Genomic DNA, 23341 nt, shown 5'->3' with positions numbered 1-23341 from the left:
TTAGGGGGGAGACTAATAGAACTGGAAGTGTTATAGATTGCACCATAATCTATCCTTTTTCCGGAAAACTAGAACCCGAAATTCCACCTCCTGCCTTAATGAGTCATGCATGATTACAAGAGTCATGCATCGATGCAACAAGTTATTCATTGTGCTAACATCCTTTAGAAAACCCTAAAATAAGTATACAAATCGTTAAGTCTTGTATTGCTGAGACCAATGTTACTAGCATATTATTCTTACACGTCTGTTATTAGCCGTTTTTCTATGAGAATCTTGAAACCACATGTCGTGCTGTATTAGAAGTGAAGAAAATGCCCAGAAGTAATTTTGAGACTGAGCCATTAAGATGACCCCGCCACACTGCCCTCTGTTACCGCCCCCAAAGTTTAGGTAGTTTATTACAGTTTTGTTTAGCGCGAACTCAGGACTCAAAGGTATTAAAAAGCTTCAAATGGGCACCAGTTACAGTACACAATGTCCCGTCATTTTTGGGTTTGGCTTACTTGCGCCTCGTGTATTTAGGGCCTCGGATGTAAAACATTTGGGAAGAAATGCTGACTGCGTGTTCCCATTCAGATGGCGATTTTTTTTGCAGCAATTTGTGAACACTTTTTAGAAGCGAGGAAACGGAAAGTTCGGAGTACAATGAGTTTAATACAAATGAGCGGCGGGATCCAAACGAAGGCCAACTGAAAGGTGTCCAGCTCCCCCATTGTAGCCCCGCGGCTCGTCTCCTCATTCCATCGTCTAGCCTCATCAGTTCATCACCGATGCCTTGTTAACGTTTTTCTTTTAGCAATGCCTGCCTTTTTACCAGCATAATGTGCTGGTAACATTGGTCTCAGCGATACAAGACCTGTGACTGCGGGTGGGTGGAATGTGATAAAAGGGCTGCAGTCCCTCCTCCGCAGTCTAAAACAAGCGCTCATCCGGGCTTCTGTATCGGGAGGGGGCGGGGTGGAGCGAGTGGTGGGTTTGCACTGCGCGTGCGCGAGCCTGTTGCGCGTCATGTGACGCTTACAGAGTCTCAGCTGCTTCCTGGGATAGGAAGTGATCGCGGCGGACCTGTTGCACTGCATCAGTGGGCTGGGGCGATGGGGCTCCGATGCTTGTCCAGGTGTTGCCATGTGCCCCTCCTGCACTTCTTCATACACATGTGCATGGTTTGTTGTATACGCCACTCCCCTGCAGCAGAGAAGCACCCGCACAACGTTCATCACGGTAAGAAGACGTATTGACTCTGTTCCAGCTTCCTGTTTGGGGCTTGCTGGGCTGTTCTTCAGCGATGAAGGAGCATGTTTATACTTTGCGCTGAATTAGCGTCATTTTTTTACGCTAATTCAGCGCAAACCTAACTCCATATTCTAGCGCCAAAGTTATGGAGTCATTTTCTGGACATGGAAACCTACCTTGTGCCAATGAGATGCAAGATAGTCATTCCTGTGCAGAAAATGACGATATGGCCTTAACGCCATAGTTATCCCCCTGTGCTAAATTCACACATGGGGACATAGGGGCCTTAAATAATGGCGCTAAGCTTGCTTAGCGCCATTATTTATTGCCTGGGTATGGGCAGGCGTTAGGGGATCTGTGGGCATGTTTCCATGGTCAAAGACCAAGGAAAGAGCCCACAGGTGCCCTTCCCTTTCCGAGCCCCAGGGACACCCACACCAGAGGGACACCACAGGATGGAGGACCCAGTAAGTATATATATATATATATATATATATATATTTTCCACTCTTGGGGGCCGTAGCATGGGGCTCCTTGTATGGCACTGGCCCCAGTGGCCATGCCCAGGCAATATTTGTCCCCTGGGCATGGCCTTTGGGGTAGTGGGCATGACTTCTGTCCTACTAAGACAAGAGCCATGTCCATGGGGGTTGAGCGCCAGGAAATGCCGTTACTCTGCTTGGAGGCATTTTTTTGCCTCCAAACAGGGTAGCGCCATAATTCGGCACAATCCTCCGGTTCCCCCTATGCCTACCCCACCCGGTTAGCATAATTTACAATGGCGCTAATTGGGCATTACCGCTGGCTAATGCCATTCCATAAATGTGGCGATCGGCCGGTGTCCAGAAATGGCGCTATACTTTTACATGCAAAACTAGTATAAGTATGGGCCGAAGTACTTTAATGTTCTACAAACCCAATAGAGGCACATCTCCACAGTGCTTTGTTACTTTTTTGTCATTGTTTTGTTTTATTCAATGTTCTAAATGGAAAAATAGAAGTGTAGATAATCACTATTCAGAGTACCTGTTTGGTCCTGAGAAGTGTCAGTATTCTCACATTAAATGTATTGCAGCATTGCTGAGAAGTGCAGGTACTTTCCCTCTCAAATCAAAGAAGTGCAGGTACTGAGTACCAGACAGTAGCTGCCAATTTAAAGCATTGGTTTTATGACTGATAGTAGATTGTTTTGCTGCCATTGTTATGCATTATTGTTTTTCTGCTTGCAGTAACAATTACATTGTAAGCAGGTGCCGCAACTAGACCCAAACCTAACCTAACTAAACAGTGATGGTGGGGCTAAAATGTCACACAGTGGGAGTAAGGATGGGGGGCTGGTCACATTTGAAGGCCAGTAGTTAATGTGCTGCTGTATGGAACAGGCGTATGTGCATGCCTGTTCTTTCATGTTTTAACACATTAAAGCCAGATCTTCTACCTTTGCCAATGGATTATCCAGAGACAGTGAGCACTGCTGGGGCTCAGAGAGTTTATATCAGACCCGCAAGCAGCGGATGTCTGCATGATGGTTGGTACCAAGTGGGTCCTGTGCACGTCTGAGAAAGTAGAGTAGCAAGTATGCCACGGGCACTGATGCAAGCTAGGGAAATAGCCATTTTGAATGCTGGCGTGGTAGTAAATTCAGCAGTGATCTGGGTTCAGTGTGCGCCTCAGTGCACTGCTGCCACTGCACCTGTTGCATCAATTGTAGGTATGCCTCTGGTCTAACTCACAGAAAAGAATACACTGAAGGCTTACTAGAAAAGAGTCATCTGATTAAAAGTAGCATACACTGCATGATAATATAATGATTCCAAGGAACAACATTATGTGCATGAGAGGAATTTCCCAGTGTCCCCAAGAAAGTGCGTACACATGGATTGAGAAGTAGACTTGAGATGTAAAGAATAAACCGGGGATGAAGAAAATTGTGTGGAGCTTCTATCTGGCTGTTACAAAATGAGGCGATTCGCCAACAGCTCAAAAGGAGTGGGTATCTAAAGAGAATAATTTGCTGAATACTTGTTCACAGTGTAAAAGCGTGCATGGGTTGGTGTTTCTATAGCATGGACCTAGCCCGAGATCAGCATAGCATTGCACATTATGGGAAGTGATGGAAAATGATGCAAAGTTGTCTTCATCAAGTGGTAGCTTAAATCTTTTTGCTATGCACACTTGCTGTAGTATCTCACATTTACATGATAGGTACATTGTGGTTAAGCAGGTTCCCACAACTGCACAGTTTTCAGTCATTGCAAAGCTGAATTCAAACTAAGGTCCTCAGATTGACAGTTTAACAACCAGACCACACCTTCTTCTTTAGTTAATGGATTAGAACTTTCAAAAAAGCTTCAAACATTTAATTTTAACACTCCTTGTGAAAGCTCATGTTCTGTTGATGTTTTAACATAGCGATTAGGTCCTACTCCTGATGCTATCCAGTGAGTCGTCTGAATGTTGACATTTTATTTATGTGTAATACATGAGTAGCACCTAAACAAGTTGTCTCTTATTTAAAGTTGAGTTTTATCTATTTGCATCTACACAATAGCTTAAAATTAAGGACATATGGAGAATACATAACGCATAACTGTGTATTCTGGTCCAATATGAGGGGTTCTGGTGATAGCTTTGACTCTGTTATTATGACAAAGTACCTATTATGTATTTTTGTGTTACAAGCTGTTATATTCAAAGTGAGCTAACAATACACATTGACTGGAATTAAAATGCTGAGGTTTTGCTTCCCTGCCAAAAATAGAGCTTTGAAAAAAAATGCATTTTATTGGTTTTACAAAGCTTACGTGGTCCATTAGGTCAGCTAGTAAGGACATTGAAAGCATAAGAAGGAAATGCATAAACAAAAGCACATATCTGCACATTTTGCCCCACCCCACCTACATTCTAGCAATATGAGACAAAGGATGTCCAGGCACCAGATCTCCTGGTCCAGTCTCCGTTAGTGCCATCCTCTCATCATCATCCACCATTTGCCATACATAGTGTACAGGCTTCAGCACTATGTCCCTGTAGTCCACCCAGGCCTGTCATATCGTAAAAGGCTTCTGTAGACAGCTCCAGGCCTTATACACTGCCAACTCCAATCCCATTCAATGTCCAGTGTAAGAAGCCTCCCAGACAGGATGTTACCCTGCACCAGAAACAGCAGGTCAGCACCATACCGTATGCAAAATTGTGCCAGCCCTTGCATTGCATTGAAGTCAGGTCAGGGTGGTTATCACATCCACCTGCCATAGCCTGTTATGGGTAAAATATAACCTGTGGAGGTACTGGAGCTGGATCAGCCAAAGTCTGGCTGCAATGGCTGTGGTCCTGAGTGCTCCCAGAGCCTCGGTCCAATCCTCGTACTCCATAGCCCCTACATCAGCCTGCGGTTCTGGTTCCATTATGACGAGCCCAGCCCTCCGCATCCTCCACTCTCGCTTTCAGTTCCTTGGTCATAGCAGTGAGTATAGTCACTGTCTGTTGTAGGACAGTAACCAAGTCTTCCACCAGAGACACCCAGGCCTCCGCCTCTGTTATCCGCTCAACAGCCTTCCTGAGGTCCTGGCAAAAGCAAGTTGACATCAGTGCCTGCAGCTCCTTTTTAGCATTCAACATGTCCTGCAACTATGTGATAACTGCCAGGAGGGCGGCATTGTCTGGATTTGGACCATCCTGTCCATAGGCCTTGCCATGAGAAGATGATCCCTTGGGCTGTGCGTATTTGTCCAGAGTACTGTGTTTGGCTCTAGGTGGGGCTTTCTTTGGCCATGATGGCAGGTAGGTCACAGGACACAGAGATGGCAGATAGGTCACAGTACACAATCGTTCAAGCGCTGGAGCTCGCAGGATCACCTCTGACCTGCCCGACCCCAACGCATCCAAACATGTGAGTCAGCATGAGCAGTCAGATTTTAGGGGCTCCCCCAGTAGTGGCAGGGCACAGTACTCAACGAAGGCCCCAAAGAATGTGTCAAAGAATGTTGGAGCAAAGCAGAAGGAGTGCCCTGCCGCAGACTGCACAAGGTCCTAGCCTGGCCACCTCCGCAACAGATACACCCTCCCTAGTGCGACCCCCTAATAGGTTTACCAACGAGTATTCTTGATAAGTCTGTTTAGTACACTGGTGTGCAGAAACAGTAGGGATCAGAAAGGCAAGACAGACGTTGCGGCCACTCCAGCATCCAGACACCCTAGGGGAGGCAGCTGCAGTACAATTTACTCCGGGGCCATCACTTCTCAACTAGGCTCTGCAGAAAGTATCATGCAGATGGTATCAGGGGTGGTGCAGAGGCCTCAGTACGCCATGCCTGGTGATATGGGCAAGGCTCAATGGCATCATCAAATTTCCAGCCAGGACGCAGAAAATGCGTCTGCCCTCAGCGAGGAAGTCTGGGTTGTCCCCCTTGGGGGAAGTTGGGGAGTCTGGGGGTAAGGGGAAACACAAGATCAGGGGGATTCCTGATGCACCTCTCAGTCCTAACCCCAAACCTGGAGCACACAGGCCCACTCCGTATGCCTCGGAGGCTGGAGTTCACTCTGCCTCAGATCACCCACGGGCCAACAATCTCCACACCAATGTGAGTCACCTTCAATGTTTCCTCGGCAATATGCTCAAGCCTGCAGAGCCGCTCCCGGCTACGTTAAAAATCTTTATGGAGCACATCCGCTCCGAGCAGCATGGCCGAGGGTGACCCCCGCATCCAGCCAGGGTGATGCAGAGAGAGCGCCACAGGAGGGGAGAGGTCTCGGAAGACAGCCCTCACACTTCGATCTCCAGTCCCTCGGATCGAAATCTCCTGTGCCGCCGACCGCACATCCGCTCGGGCTCGCGAGTATGCACCTCAGCCGCAGCATGGCCTACTTGCCACAAGTTGAAGGGCCGGGAAGCCACCTGTGTCGCAACAGCTCACTTCCCTGTTACAGCTGCCCAGGGGGGGCCACAGGAGTCGAGTCTGCAGCACCTTACCCCCAATGCCATCAAGGATTCAGTCGGATTATTGGTGACCACACAGAGCAGCGCTAGAATGCGGCCACCATGTTTGGCTTCCAAGCCACGGCCCCCATAAATAGATTCTTGATAAAACAATAGTCAATGGTGAGATCAGTGGATTTATGTGAATACGCGACTGCAGATTTTAAAGCATAATTATAAGTGTACTGAATTTGGCACATAATTTTCTAAATGTACATATTTCACCAAATTGTTGTTTCTAGCTCAAACAGATGAAAATGATATTGCCAGACAACGTGTGACATGATTTGCATTTTTTGCTACATAATTTTGATAGCCTTGTTCCTCCAAGCTGCTTTTTCTTAGTAAGTGATACAATGAGGCAATTGCCCACTAACCCTCATGACCATGGTAATACATGCAATAATAATAGAGGTCAGTGCAAGGGGAAAGTAGCCTAGACTTCCACGGTGTATAAACAACTTAATGAAATCTCTCTGTGTCATAAATGTAAAACAAACGAGATTTATTAATAATTTCAAACGTTTTCTCCATTTGTTTCTTGTGCTAACATATACTTCTAATAATAAATTATCGTATTATTCATAAGCAAAGGTAGGTGCTCCTAAACAAACAGTGAAAGTGCTAAGGTGCAAGTGAGTGACGGTGATATGTACAGTTAGTGCAGAGTGTGGTTGTATAAAAATTATCGACTTCCAGTGGCTCCTACAATCCAGGAAGCCCTGGTATGTCACAAAATTTCTTTTATGCTTTTCTCATCCACACTTTTGAGATGTGTCGACGTTTCGACCCCTGATGCAGGTAAGTCAGGACGGGGTCATCATCAGGACAGGGATGATTGCAGTGGAAGCACCTACGGGGGGCATAAGTCACCGGATTAATGGGAGTCTGATGAATCATTATCTACTACTAATAGGGAGATCTAAGTGCAACTCACCTATGTTCCAGTGAAGGGAAAAGGACCAGTAATGACTGAGATCTCTATTGAAAAATAATAAATGAACTGTGAGTCACGGGCATTGATCAGAATGTGGAACATACACTAAAATGATTAGAAAGTGAAGAGGGACTTACAGAGGTTGTAGTCCCAAGAGGCTATTAGTCAGTATCAGTCTGTTGGTTCCTGTTAAATGGGCAGGCCAAATGTCGCTTCAATCCGACGTTGAGGAGATTACTAAAAAATATGTATATATTAGATATTGAAACATCTCTGAATAAGAATCAGATAATGGTAATTATTCTGAAGGGTATGGGAAACCAACTCACATCAGCTAGAAAAATCCATGGGCTAAGTATAGTCAGGGGGCGCCAAGGCAAAAAGTCAAGTGTAGGATCCTCCAACACCAAAGTAGGATTAGATGCAAAAAGATCGGCGCTCCATTAGTAGAGCACTATGAGATAGCAAGATATACATGTGAAGAGTTAAAATGGCAAGTGATTGAGCACATATCCTTGGGACCCAGGGGTGGAGATAAGGAACGCATCCTATCAAAGCGCAAACTCTTTTGGATTAAAAAAATAAGGGACTCAACGCCACAGAGGATTGGCGACATTCGGTTTTATAAGCTTTTACTATATGACAGACCTACCAAATTGACATCATACCGATAGGTAACTCCCAAGCCTGGATATGTGGTTTGGCTGTCGTTCTAGCTTTTCGTTTTTAGTTTATACCTCTCTGGAGACACACAATTAATTAATTTTTTAAGGACTAGGGTCCTCTTGACGACCATCATTTATATGATAGCACGTATTATATGAGCCTTTCATTGAAAACCCTTATATTATGTTTATACTTTATAACTATATCCATTTACTTGTGTGATTGCTTATAATTACGAATTACCCTATTGTTGATACAATGTAATAGGACATAATATGGACCTGGATATTATGGCACATATATGACGATGTTCACCACACGATTGCATAATTGAACGTTCTTAACTATATTAATGATTTCATGTAGTCACCATGCATGCTCACGATTTTAGCTGACATGGGGGTAGGTGCATACGGCCTACATGACTGACACTCATAACAATTTCCCCATGCACCCGAAGCGCTTGCACTTGCACGCAGTTCGCGGCTGCGCTCGGCTTCCCGATATGATTTTCCGGCGGAGCGGACCAGAAGGGGAACACCCCCTGCTTGGTCCGACGGCCGCCCCAACGATGCTGCTCAGTGATTGGAGGGGCTCTCCTCCAATCACAGCCCGGAGTACTAGTTCCAATCCGGACACAGAGCCATTTATATAGAACGTCCGCGTTACGAACGGCGTTCTTGCTGACCTTTTTTTAAAAGACCGCACGCTAAGAATACTGGGCATTGGCCGACCAATGCGGCCGTCCACCTGCCTTGAGAGTGTTTCTAGTTACAAGTAGGTGAGAACTCATTACGATTTACACATGCTTATTTCAGACTGGGGATATTAATAATCGGGTTCAACCCCTATATTAATTTATAAATAATTGGAACCTCACTGGCGCTCCCTGGCTATACATAGCCGATGGATGGTTTTAGCTAAGGTGAGTTTCTTACCATATCACTTAATTACATTCATCTTTCACTATTTAGACTTTTATACATTTGTTTGGTTTATAGATAATTTGAACCCCACCGCCTTGGCGCCCCCTGGCTATACTTAGCCCATGGATTTTTCTAGCTGATGTGAGTTGGTTTCCCATACCCTTCAGAATAATTACGATTATCTGATTCTTATTCAGAGATGTTTCAATATCTAATATATACATATTTTTTAGTAATCTCCTCAACGTCGGATTGAAGCGACACTTGAACTGCCCAATTAACAGGAACCAACAGACTGATACTGACTAACAGCCTCTTGGGACTACAACCTCTGTAAGTCCCTCTTCACTTTCTAATCATTTTAGTGTATGTTCCACATTCTGATCAATGCCCGTGACTCACAGTTCATTTATTATTTATTTTTCAATAGAGATCTCGGCCATTACTGGTCCTTTTCCCTTCACTGGAACATAGGTGAGTTGCACTTAGATCTCCCTATTAGTAGTAGATTATGATTCATCAGACTCCCATTAATCCGGTGATTTATGCCCCCCCCGTAGGTGCTTCCACTGCAATCATCCCTGTCCTGATGATGACCCCGTCCTGACTTACCTGCATCTGGGGTCGAAACGTCGACACATCTCAAAAGTGTGGATGAGAAAAGCATAAAAGAAATTTTGTGACATACCAGGGCTTCCTGGATTGTAGGAGCCAATGGAAGTCGCTAATTTTTATACAACCACACTCTGCACTACTTGTACATATCACCGTCACTCACTTGCACCTTAGCACTTTCACTGTTTGTTTAGGAGCACCTACCTTTGCTTATGAATAATATGATAATTTATTATTAGAAGTATATGTTAGCACAAGATACAAATGGAGAAAACGTTTGAAATTAATAATAAATCTTGTTTTTCTACATTTATGACACAGAGAGATTTCATTAAGCTGTTTATACACCGTGGAAGTCTAGGCTACTTTCCCCTTGCACTGACCTCTATTATTATTGCCTTTTCTTAGTAGCCTGGACAATGTAAAACCTCTGCACAGTGGTTTGGTAACTGTCATTATGACAGTAAAATCTGTATTTCACACATAACCATGAAGTATTTTTCATATTTCATGGTTCCTTGTACTATATGGGTCTTATACCACTACTTTTTGTGCAATACAAGCACCAAATCATGAAATGCATGCCTTTTTGAATTTTTTGTTAAAGATGTAATGTTTCTCAATAAGCTTTAAAATGTCTATGCCCTGCTGTTAGAGGAGTGAGGCAATATTGCAAATTACACATCCACAGCTAGTTCTCATTTTGTTAGCTTTAGGTTAATTGTCTTATAACAATATAGCCCCCTAAGTCAAACTTGCTTCTTTCTCTCTGTAGGAAAATGTCTCCCTGTTGCAGTTATTTTTGCCTGGTATTGATGCTGACTTGACTAAGAAGTGTGCTGGGACCCTGCTAACCAGGCCCCAGCAACAGTTTTCCTTCACTAAAAAATGTACCATTGTTTCCACAATTGGCACACCCTTGGCACAAGGGCCCTGTGACCAGGGAATGTCCCTAAGGTCTCCAGCATGTGTTGTGCCACCCTAAGGGGCCCCTCACCTAACACTTGCACACTGCCGTTGCAGATTGTGTGTGTTGGTGGGGAGAAAAAGGCAAAGTCGACATGGCACCCCCCTCAGGATGTCATGCACACAAAATACTGCATGTGGCATAGGTAAGTCACCCCTCTAGCAGGCCTTACAGCCCTAAGGCAGGGTGCACTATACCACGGGTGAGGGCATAGCTGCATGAGCAATATGCCCATACAGTGTCTAAGTCTATTCTTAGACATTGTAAGTACAGTGTGGCCATATTAAGTATTTGGTGTGGGAGTTTGTCAAAACGAACTCCAAAGCTCCATAATGGCTACACTGAATACTGGGAAGTTTGGTATCAAACTTCTCAGAATACTAAACCCAAACTGATGCCAGTGCTGGGATTATTAAAAAATGCACACAGAAGGCTTCTTAGAAGATGCCTCCTGTATTTTACCCAATCCTTCAGTGCAGGGCTGACTAGTCTGTGCCAGCCTGCCACTAAGACGAGTTTCTGACCCCCTGGGGTGAGAGCCTTTGTGCTCTCTGAGGCCAGAAACAAAGCCTGCACTGGGTGGAGGTGCTTAACACCTCCCCCTGCAGGAACTGTAACACCTAGCAGTGAGCCTCAAAGGCTCAGGCTTCGTGTTACAATGCCCCAGGACACTCCAGTTAGTGGAGATGCCCGCCTCTGGACACAGCCCCCACTTTTGGCAGCAAGTCCAGAGGAGATAATGAGAAAAACAAGGAGGAGTAACCTACCAGTCAGGACAGCCCATAAGGTGCCCTGAGCTGAGGTGACCCCTGCCTTTTGAAATCTTCCATCTTGGTTTTGGAGGATTCCCACAATAGGAATATGGATGTGCCCCTCTCCCCTCTGGGAAGAGGCACAAGGAGGGTGTAGCCACCCTCAAGGACAGTAGCGATTGGCCACTGCCCCCCCCCCAGACCTAAACACACCCCTAAATTCAGTATCTAGGGGCGACCTGGAACCCAGGAAAGCAGATTCCTGCTACCTGAAGAAAGAAGGACTGCTGACCTGAAAGCCCCGCAGAGACAACGGAGACGACAACTGACTTGGCTCCAGCCCTACTGGCCTGTCTCCAGACTCAAAGAACCTGCACAGCGACGCATCCGACGGGGACCAGCGACCAAAGAGGAGCCAGAGGACTGCCCCGAACCTAAAGGACCAAGAAACTCCTGAGAACAGTGGCACTGTTCAGAACCTGCAACAACTTTGCAACAAAGAAGCAACTTTTAAAGAACTCTCTCTTCCAGCCAGAAACGCAAGACTTCACAATCTGCACCTGACGCCCCCGTCTCGAGTTCAGGAGAACCAACACCGCAGAGAGGACTCCCAGGCGACTCCAACGACGTGGACACCCTGAGTCGACCTCCCTGCACCCCCACAATGACGCCTGCAAAGAGGATCCAGAGGTTCCCCTTGACCGCGACTGCCTAGTAACAAAGGAACCCGATGCCTGGACCAAGCACTGCACTGCAGCCCCCAGGACCGAGAGGAATCGCCTACCAGTGCAGGAGTGACCAGCAGGCAGCCCTCATCCTAGTCCAGTCTGTGGCTGGCCCGAGAAGCCCCCCTGTGCCCTGCCTGCACCGCCTAGGTGACCTCTGGGTCCCTCTATTGCTTTCTTTTGCAAACCCGATGCCTACTTTGCCTACTGCACCCGGCCGCCCCTGTGCCTCTGAGGGTATGTTTTTTGAGCTTGTGTTTCCCCCCCGTGCTCTCCAAAAAAACCCTGGTCTGCTCCCCGAGGACGCAACTTACCTGTAAGCAGACTAGGACTGGAGCACCCCTGTTCTTCATAGGCACCTATGTGTTTTGGGCCTTCCTTTGACCTCTGCACCTGAGCGGCCCTGTGTTGCTGGTGCTGTGGCTTTGGGGTTTCCTTGAAACCCCAGCGGTGGGCTGCCTATGCCCAGGCGACTGACTGTGTAAGTGCTTTACTTACCTGAGAAACCTAACCAAACTTACCTCCCCCAGTTGATTTTTGCACTGTGTCCACTTTTAAAATAGCTTATTGCCATTTTAACCTAAACTATGGCCCTCATTCTGACCTTGGCGGGCGGCGGAGGCCGCCCGCCAAAGTCCCGCCGTCAGGTTACCGTTCCGCGGTCGAAAGACCGCGGCGGTAATTCTGACTTTCCCGCTGGGCTGGCGGGCGGTCGCCTTCAGACCGCCAGCCAGCCCAGCGGGAAAGAGGCTTCCACGATGAAGCCGGCTCGGAATCGAGCCGGCGGAGTGGAAGCTGTGCGACGGGTGCAGTTGCACCCGTCGCGTATTTCACTGTCTGCGCAGCAGACAGTGAAATACATGTAGGGGCCCTCTTACGGGGGCCCCTGCAATGCCCATGCCAGTGGCATGGGCACTGCAGGGGCCCCCAGGGGCCCCGCGACCCCCCCTACCGCCATCCGGATCCCGGCGGTCCGACCGCCGGGATCTGGATGGCGGTAGGGGGGGTCGGAATCCCCGCGGCGGTGCAGCAAGCTGCGCCGCCGCGGAGGATTCAATGGGGCGGCGGTACACTGGCGGGACCCCGCCAGTGGTGCCGGTCCGACCGCGGCTTTACCGCCGCGGTCGGAATCCCCATTGGAGCACCGCCGGCCTGTCGGCGGTGCTCCCGCGGTCCTCCGCCCTGGCGGTCAAAGACCGCCAGGGTCAGAATGACCACCTATGTGTACTACTGTTTTAAATCAAAGTTCTCTACTTACCTGTGTGAAGAACCTTGCATTTTATGTACTTACCTCAAATCTTGAATCTTGTGGTTCTAAAATAAATTAAGAAAATATATTTTTCGATATAAAAACTATTGGCCTAGAGTTAAGTCTTTGAGTGTGTGTTCCTCATTTATTGCCTGTGTGTGTACAACAAATGCTTAACACTACCCTCTGATAAGCCTACTGCTCGACCACAACCACAAAATAAAGCATTAGTATTATCTAATTTTGCCACTATCAACCCTTGGACTCTGTGCACACTATCTCTCACTTTGAGATAGTATATACAGACCCAACTTCCTACACTCCCCAAATGAAAGAAGGTTGGTCAAAGTTGCATAGATTTAAATGTGTACATGCTGCAACAAAAAATCTTCATGGGAAGTAGTTTTGGCAGCCACATTACAGAAAGAACTGAAGCCATGAAAAAATTAAATTTATTCTTGTTTGATGAGCATTGGCTGCATAAGACACTTCTGCAGAATTATCCTCAGATAACCAGGAGACCTGTGAATAGACCCATGCATGTGGGAATCTATTTGCGTGCCCATAACTATGCTGCACTGCTCTCAATAGTCTCCGGTAGCATCCGCTTGTGCACAACGCCTGCTCTCTCAGCCAGTCCGGAGCTCATGTTCCTTCACCTGAACAGATGCCTGGTGCTGTCTTCTCACAGAAGATGGAAGGTACAGCTAACAGTATAAAGTGGTATGCAGGGTTTTTCGTCCTCTGAGGAGACCATGATTTGAAGGCACCATGACTGGAGCTCTTCCCTTTGTTTGTGGTGACACCAAGCCACACATTAATGAGTATCACACATGGAAGAACATAGGATCCTGCAGTAAATCCCTCCTATTGCACTCTTGAAGTTGAGCTGCCATGAGAAGGATTATGCTTTACTCCTCCATCCACTCACTTTGTGTTTGCCTGCTTAAACCAAGCCAGGGAAGTGAATGTATAAGACGTCAAAATCCTTCTGTATGTGAAATGTTTGTTTGATGTTCCACGTGAAACACAATTTTGATATGGACTAGATCACGTTTTACAATAGTAAAGTGGATCTGTCACATGTACAGCACCTTCACTCTAACCCAGTGTTTAATTTGCTTTAAAAAGTGTGCTGGTGCCCAAAATGTTTCTTTGGAGAATGATATTGGCATTATTCACAGCCAGTACCAGCACTGTCCAGTTACACAGTGAACGGCAGACTTCTGATGAAGGAAGCAAAAGAATGGGGGAAAAGTGCTGTAAAGTTTACTTTAGTCAACATAGTCAAGACTCCTGCTTCCACACCCTCAAAATGCTCAATAAAATCCTCAAATGGTTCCCAGCCAATGCATGCAGAATGGTCAGACAGAGCCCTTATCACCAGCAAGCTGTACGATTGCTATGTGTTCTGTCAAAATCACCGTCTAACTGCTAGAAGACTTCAGACTATATAAACCCAGCTGGCAGACAGACTCAGGCTTTCCCCCACGTTCACATCACTATGCACCTCAAAGAACGCCACTGGCTTCCATTCACTAACCCACACTCTTTAAACTGCTCACACACATACTAAGTCCTGTAAACCTCTACCCCACCTTTTTTAATAGCCACATCAGCTTCAACACACTCACCCAGACACCTCTGCTCAGCCAGACTCCTGCTCACACACAGCTCCTGCATACACAGAACCAGAATCAGCCTTCTTCAATCTCGTGCCCAAAGCCTGGAATGACTTGCCCCTACACTTTAGAAACTCCTTCTCAGAAAGAATACCAGATGCAGATAATGACAGCAAAAGCACGAGCTCCAGGGATGTATATCCTGAGATGCTGAAACTCAAGAGGACTTTCCTCTGGATGGGAGACTATTCGACGGCCAAATCGGTAAGAAACTAATCTCATTGACCTAGGGCACACTAAAAAAAAAAACATGCAGGATCCCCTCACACAACTGCAGGGCAGATGAGAACAGGACTTTGGGGTGATGGATGATGAGGACTGGCAGATGGCACTCAGGTTCCCAGCAAAAGTTGTGATAAAGACATGCTACAGTCCGATCCAACTCAAAATAGTCCACAGGGCAAACTATACGAGGGTCCTAATGCATAAAATAAGGAGGGCAGAAAATCCATTGTGTCCGCAAGACTGTGGGTTCGAAGGTTCGCTTTTGCACACACTGTGGAGTTGCCCAAGATTGCAATCATTTTAGGAGGCTGTGGGTCACTAGAGGCGGCCACGGGAATGCCCCTGGATGTACAGCCCAAGCTCACACAACTGGGGATATGCATTTCTTTGGATCTGACACAGTATCAGAAGATCCTGGTTAACATGGAATGCATGGTGGCCAAGCCAGATATTGGCCAAAAGTGGGGAGATGGATCCCCTTTCACCCCCAAATGTCAGGACTGAGAGGTGGGTATGGAAACATACAAACTGTTGAAAACAGAAATGTGCAAAGGGATGAGGTGTCTACGAAAGTTTGAAAAATATAAAGGGCGCCTGGGGATTAGCCGGTTTATAAGAATGAGTACACTCCAGCAAAGGGAGACAGTAAACGGAGGGAAGGTGAGATGGGGTGGCTGAAGCGTAAAGGACAGAACATTGGTCCAACGTAGATACTACGAGAGGAATCAGGGAGGGGTGGCGTGGAAGAACTTGACGTGGTGTGCAGAGGTGTTATGTATTTGTATTATTCAGTGATAACCTAATAAAAATAATTTAAAAAAACACGGAAACAAATCCTACCTTCTTAGTACTTGAGCTTCGCAAGAAACTGAAAACTTGGGTATTCACCTGCACAGTTCCCAGTAACAGCCGACATAATCCCTGCTTATTCAGCAGCAGAATACTCAAGTGTGAGCTGTGCACTTCACAGGTACCTTTACCATAACATAACGTGTGTCTTAGCATCATTGTGCTGTTGCTCAAACATTTCTGGTGTTTTCCGTTTCGCATGTAGTCGTTTCTGTCACACATGTCTCTCTCTCTCTCTCTCTCTCTCTCTCTCTCTCTCTCTCTCTTTCTTTCCTTCTTTCCTTCTTTCCTTCTTTCCTTCTTTCCTTCTTTCTTTCTTTCTTTCTTTCTTTCTTTCTTTCTTTCTTTCTTTCTTTCTTTCTTTCTTTCTTTCTTTCTTTCTTTCTTTCTTTCTTTCTTTCCTTCCATTCTCTCTCAAGGTCATCCTCCCTCCCATTTTCTCCTCCTCACGCCCTATCAGAAACAGACAATGTACCAGATTAACCTGAGTGAGAGCCATGTGATACTCCCATAGAATATTAGCTGGTCCTGGTTTCTCAGTCCCTACAGCCAGGAATGAATGCAGAAAGAGTTTAACCTTGCCTGTGAACTGGCTCACCTCGGTCTATGTCTGCGCAGGTGCTCGGAAGTGTCTGCAGTGAAGCGCAGCCGCAGTTTTATGTGTGCAGCAACTCCTCTCCGGCTCAGTGAAAGAAGTTACCTATGGCTTCACGGTCTCTGCTCTAGCTGTTCATGGATTCAGCACCATGTATATAGGGACTTGGCTGCATCTTGGCTGGTGCTCTGCTCTATCTGCTGAAAAGTTGAGCTTTACAAGATGATGAGGTCTTTTGTGGCAGAGCCTCACTGTCTCTGTGTGCACAAGAAAATACTTCTTTCTGTGTAAGAAATCGCTGCAGTGGAGTGAAAATGAGAAGCTGAGTTTGAGAGTGTTTATGAATAAGTGAATTTGAGTAAGTGAGAGGAAGGAAATGAATGTTAGAGCCAGTGAATGATTGGAGTTTGTGAGAAGTGGAAGTGAGTTGTGGCTGTGGTTATCAATGATGCAGCTGTTGCACCAGGGCCCAGAGTTAGGGAGTAAGTGTAAGTGTGTTAGCAAGTGAGAATGAGAACCAGTGAGTATGAGGGATGTATGATGGAATTGCGACACTGGAATCACGACAGAGACTTTACAATGAAAGTCTTTACAACACATTTTTTACGAGCATGCATTTACCATGAAAATGTAAGTATTTTACAAATAAATATAAACCCGTGTGTGTGTGTGTGTGTGTTTGTGTGTGTGTGTGTATATATATATATATATATATATATATATATATATATATATATATATTTTTTTTTTTTTTTTTGAAGTGAGCATAAAGGAAAGGGAAAAGGCAGTAATCGCAACCTAGAAGCACATTCCCGTGCATGTCCAATAGTCAATCACAACCATGTATAGTGGTGCTGAGTGGTCCTGTATGTCCTACTGCCTAAAGACAACACTGTATGTATTGCATAGCATACACATCATATAAATATCTATTTGGAGACCACAGCACTCATCAAAATTGTATATAAACAGTAACAGTTTGTAGTATGGGAGTCTAATGTTCAAAGTATCTTATCACTGAATACAATTTTTATCTTTCTCAACGAAGAAACATTTAATTAACAACTGTGTAATTTATTTGTGTGAACAGAGAGTCCTCCTTAATGTAGTTTTATTCCCCTTCTGACAAGTCCATAAAGCAATGGTATGAAGTCAATCTTTGTAATAACAGCCACATGTAATCACTTGTTGCAGTGGCAGCCAACATGTGTTTCATCACACAGTGACTTTTTTCAAGGCAGAGAAATGAGAATCAAGTCATCAACGTATAGTTATTGGCAAGTTGGATACTGCACTTATTATCAATCGGTCGAGCAAAACAGCTGCAATTATAAAATGTTGAAAGTCAATTGTTGCAACGTAAGTCCAATAACTAAATTACATGTAATGTCCCCAAACTGGACAAGTTCCAAGTCTTCCAAAATAATATATGGTAGTTAGCAATTTTAAGGGCTATGATAAGTCCTGTATCTAATTTAAAGGGCCATGATAAGTCCTCTATCTACAAATACCATAGATGTAGAGGTGTAAGATAGGTCATGTGTAGATAATTGAATTGAGTCAGCCAAAGTCAAGAAGAGATCACGAACACCCTAGGGCAAATGCATGCGTCCCTCCAGTCTGACTTGTCAAGGGGGACCACCTGTTGTTCCCATTTGGCCTTTAAGTCAAGGAGAGAACTAGGGGAGTTTTAAGTTCGGGCTCTATATATTTGGGTTGTACCTCCTCTCTAGCTTTTCCAACAATTCTAAAGTCGATTTTGTTAGGGAATGAGCATTAACTGCTTACAATCTTACTTTCATATCTTGCTGAAGGGTTATTAGCCTTGCTTTCCCTTATAATACTCTCATAATTTTAAACTTGGGGAGGCATATTGTTGCTTGGAAATGCGCTGCTTACTGAGTCTTGTGGTTACCGATATTGTGAATCCAGAGCCTCATACAGGGGCCCCTAAACATCTAGCCAGCATGGCCCTTGGTCCACCAGAACCTCAGATGGCCAATAATGTGGCCCTCCCAAGATCTGCCTCTCCCAAACCCCTTCCCTTGTGCTATTTATACCACTCATGATTTAGGTTTGGTTGTCACTCTTTTCTGAGTGGCATATGTTTCCTAATTTGTAGGGTCAAGTCTGCGAGTGCATGCACTAGCACATGTGTCTTCCCTGCGAGACTCTGTTGTGTACAGTAAAGGGCTTGGAGCCCACCTGTTGCTCACCATTTGTTGGCTTGCATGACACTCTTCTTTACAGCCTCGTAATTCATCACTGCATGCCTATATCATTTCTATTCCTCCTTGTGGAGCAGGGACCAAGCACAGATTGATTCAACTTAATCAGTACCCGTCCGCTGCTCCCGGCGTGATCGAGGTACTATTCAGTTCTTTTTAACTTCGAGTGCCATGCAAACAGAAGGCTTGTGACTGGCAAAAACGTGCCCAACAGGACAAACAAAATTGTAAAGTTTAAATTTTTATAGCTAACGATCTTTTATTTTGCCAGGTTGCCTTTTCTCACTTTCTGCTCATGTTTTCTTTTTGCTCGTGGGCACTATTCTCAAAAGATGATGATTATCTTGTTTGAAATATTGCAAAGCAACATTGTTTCTTCATTATGTGTAATTTCTGAAATGATGCTTTAACACATATTCGTTCAGTACACCCCAGTCCACCCCACTCCAGTATGCCTCACTATAGTCCACCCCAGCCAACCCCACTTTACCCCACACTAATCCAACCCACTCCAATCCAAACCACTCACCCCAATCCAATCCACTCCGGCCCACCCCACTCCTCCCAACCCATTCCAATTAAAATCTGCCCACTCCAATTCACCCCACTCTAATCCAGAACAATCTGCACCACTCCAATCTAACACAATATGCCCCTCTCTAATCTGACCCACTCCAATCCAAAACAATATGCCCCACTCCAATCCAAAACAATATGCCCCACTCTAATCCAGAACAATATGCCCCACTCCAGTCTGCCCCAATTCAAAACAATCTGCTCCACTCCAGTCCACCTCACTCCCATCTGCCTCACTCCAATCCAAAACAATCTGTTCCACTCGAATCTGCCCCATTCCAAATCCCCCACTTCAATCCAAAACAAGCTGCCCCATTCCAGTCCACTTCACTCCAATCTGCCCCACCCACTTTATTCCAAAACAATTTGCCCAAGTCCAATCTTCCCCACTCCAATCCAAAACAATCTGTCCTACTCCAGTCCACCGGACTCCAATCTGTCCCAGTCCAACCCAAAGCAATATGCCCCACTCCACTCCACCCCACTCCCATCCAAACCACACCTCTACAATCCAATCCACCCCACTACAGTCCAATCCACCCCACTCCAGTCTGCCCCACTCTGATCCACAATAATCTGCCCAACTCCAATTCAAAACATTCTGTCCCACTCCTATCCACTCCACTACAATCTGCCCCACTTTAATCCAAAACAACCTGCCCCACTCGAACCTGCCCCTCGCCGACATACCTCACCCCAGTCCCAAACAACACACTCCAATCCAAAACATCTGCCCCAATACAGTCCACCTCACCCCACCCCAAGCCACCCCATCCCATTCCAGCCCACTCCAATTTGTCCCACTACATCCCAGTCCATCCACACCAGTCCTATCCACCCCAATCCACTCTACCCCACTCCAATCCAATAAACCTCACCCAATCCAGTCTACCCACGCCAATCCACTCCAGTTAAATCCACCCCAATTCACTCCAGTCTGATCCACCCCACTTCAGTTCGCTTCACCCCACTCCATTCCGATCCACGCACACCAGTCTGATCTATGCCACTCAATTCACCCCACCCCACTCCAGTCAAGTCCACTGCCACCCACACCCCCCAGTCCATCCCACTCCAGTACAATCCACTTTAATCCACCCCACTGCAGCGAACCCAGTCCACATTAATCCACCCTACTCCAGTCCAGCCCACCCTACTCCAACCCACTTTAATCTACCCTACTTTAATACAGACCACCCCTCTCCAATCCAATCCACCCCACCCCAATCCCCTAACACCAATCTTCCCAATCCAGTCCAACCCATTCCCATCCAATCAGCCACAATCCACTCTACTCACTTTAATCCACCCCAGCCAAGCCCCAAGGGCAAAGAAGGCACAGTAACTGTGTGTTAGGTATTATATTTTATCCCTATGAACAGGATAGTGCACAATTGTAGAACATGTGTAGAGCTGCCTCTCCTTTTTAGGAGGACTAATATAGCTTTATGGGGCCAATCTGAGCATATTTAGCAAGGCAGTCATGCTTTTGAATTGTCCAGAGGATCATTTCACAGCATTGTTACTGCAGCTTGAATTGAAGTGCACCAACATTTCAAAGCATGACTTCTTTTTGTGTAATGAAACACTGTAAACATTTATTTTTGATGCATTTGGGTACTTCTTAGGAAGGCTGATATCCCTTTAATGGCACAGTGGAAACATTATTCAGAGTAGGAATGTTATGCTTTAGACTTCTAAAGAGAATAGGTAATTACAGAATGGTTTTACTGGAAACACCATGTGGAACACCCATATTTATTTAATATTGTATTAAAATTCCTAAATATAGCCTGTTTTGGCTAAGTGGTGTGTCGCAAGTCACTACACAATCTGCCACAGGAGATTTCTGGACCCTTTACCTTATCATTTCTTGTTAAAAATCCTTTTTGTTATCCTCCCATCAGAACAATTCTGGAATTATATATGTATTAGACCCAGATTCTGAGGGTTACCAGGTTTACCCCGTGTATATTTAACCAGACTTCTAAGGAGGGCAGTTATACTCTGAGTGGCGTATCTTAACACTCTTTAATGAGACTACTACAATTTGGATGCTACAGTTTTAAATGGCATACTTTATCTGCAATTGGAAGGTACAAGAACATCTAAGCATGGTAGCTATGCTTTTAAACTGACCGTGTCAAAAGTTAGCAGAGATACAATATTCTTGCTGCAACAGTACTGAAACGTCTCAACAGGACAGCGCCAGAATGAGTATCAAGATTCCATCAGAAACATTGCAGCAGCACAGGGAGCAGCAAGGCATGATGGTCTCACAAATACAGAACAGTTACAGCACAAGCGTCCCTGACTCTTGCTTACAGAATGTAACCAGGTACAGTACACACGCTTCACTCATCTAAACCAGTATGTAACTAGTTGGAAGAATAAGAAACGCTGTTGCAAACTCTCTAGAATGAATTTAGAAACGAAAGCCATGGAAACAGGTGTTACTTGTTACAGACCTCATGGAGGAGGAAACCCTTTCCTTGGTACCTGCTGTTGCAATTTCTCTTAGCCACAGATTTTTTTTCTAAACCACAGGCATTTTTCTGCTGTCACAATATTTTGGGGTAAAAATGTAAATGATAAACACAAGAATCGTGAAATCCTCTGTACGTGTAAGTTATTGGTCATGACCAGATGCCCCCTCGCAGGGGCTTTTCTTATTGATTCATCATGTAAAAAATGGAAACCTATTTAAACTTACTCAGAAAAAAATAGGATATTTAACATTGTTTAGATTATGTTTGATAAATACAGCGCCAATAAAAGGGGACACAGAAGACACAAAAACTGTTAAGGAGAAAAATGGTAAGGACACCTCCAGACACCTTCGCTGGGCCGGACTCCTACTTGCTCACATTCCTTGCATATACAGTGTTAGATGCGGAGGATGGGCCTTCTCCTACATCACCACTAAAGCATAGAACAACGTTCCTCTACACACCAGAGTCTCCTACTCACTTATTGAGTTCTGCAAAAAGCTGAATAGATCCTCCACTCGCCCTGGTTGAGTCTAAAAACTCATCTGTGCCAGAATACCCTCCTGGGTGATAGTGCACTTCACATATGTATCCTAACATTTGATTGAGGGGGATACAGTTGAATAGGCTTGGGTACAGGTACTTTGGTATACTCGAGCTAGTTTGATATAGAAAAGGATAAAGGAATGTCAACCCTCTATTTAATTATGATGCACAAGATAAGACTTGGGAGTCTTCGCAAGACCTAGGCCGAGGCTAATGCACATAAACCTGCTTGAGTCACTACTTTGAGTTTATTCAAAACTATAACCATTACAGAAAGCAAAAATTAAATACTTAGTGAATTAGAAATCATCTGGAGTGTTGCAAGTTGTTTTTCTTTGAAGAAGCAATTTTGAGACACAGGACCGAGTGACCCCTCCTTCTCGGTAATAGTGCACATGGGCATCGACTTTTTTGTTAGATTGGTTTCTCTCCGCCGCCGGGTTCCAACGTGTGTGTCTTCCCTCCATCTTTCGACTCACTCTGGTTCAAAATATTTCCTTCCGTAATAACTTTATCGTCAGTATTGTTTCTCGATCGCATATTCCCATCTTTGCGTTTGTCTCCTCTCGTCGGTCAGGGCACCGACCATGAGCCCTCCATGTTAACCTTGCCCGTTTCCGGACTACCTCACCACACCGCACCAAAGAGTATTCTTAGCTGATGGAACAGATGCTGTTTAAATTCTGTCCTCGATGCTACTCGAAATTCACCCCACACTGACCAACACTGGTGTGTAACCTGTGCCTCTCCCATGATCACCAAGAAGCTGCCTGCAAATCCTTCTGGTTGAAGAAGACCCTTCGGGACCAAAGATCTTGCCAGTTAGAGATGGCGCACAAAACTCCAGACGACACAACAGACCTCGTTGAGAGGAACACTCCCAGCATGAGCTGGAACAAGAGGAGGCCTTCTCTATCCAGGACTTTGACTCCGATGTCCAGTCAGATATCGAAAGCCACTAGGTAGCATCTGTACAGTCCGTAAGTACTGCAGCTCCTCCTGCCAACTGTAAGACTTTTAAAAAGCCCCTTGTTGAGGTCACTGGACCACCACTGCGACCAGGCCATGTTCGGATCCCAAAAACTTTTTCGGCCGCCCTG

The 23341-nt window shown here is 45.5% G+C and overlaps 1 protein-coding gene and 1 long non-coding RNA gene across 2 annotated transcripts in view; both read left to right on the top strand.

Moving 5' to 3' along the window:
* The first annotated feature begins 1005 nt into the window (after positions 1–1005).
* Positions 1006–23341, top strand: part of ADAM17 (ADAM metallopeptidase domain 17) — a 475078-nt gene continuing 452742 nt past the window's right edge. The window contains exon 1 of the mRNA XM_069235905.1: positions 1006–1224. Within this exon, the coding sequence (XP_069092006.1) occupies positions 1098–1224 (127 nt within the window). The 5' untranslated portion in view covers positions 1006–1097. The remainder of the gene's footprint in view (positions 1225–23341) is intronic.
* LOC138297409 (uncharacterized) lies at positions 8976–9557 on the top strand. Its single transcript, XR_011204087.1, has 3 exons — positions 8976–9076; positions 9174–9217; positions 9304–9557. It is a non-coding gene; the product is annotated as an uncharacterized lncRNA (long non-coding RNA).

Source organism: Pleurodeles waltl, chromosome 5 (genome assembly GCF_031143425.1).
Source record: "Pleurodeles waltl isolate 20211129_DDA chromosome 5, aPleWal1.hap1.20221129, whole genome shotgun sequence".
NCBI lineage: Eukaryota > Metazoa > Chordata > Amphibia > Caudata > Salamandridae > Pleurodeles > Pleurodeles waltl.
This window is presented reverse-complemented; position numbering and strand designations above follow the sequence as displayed.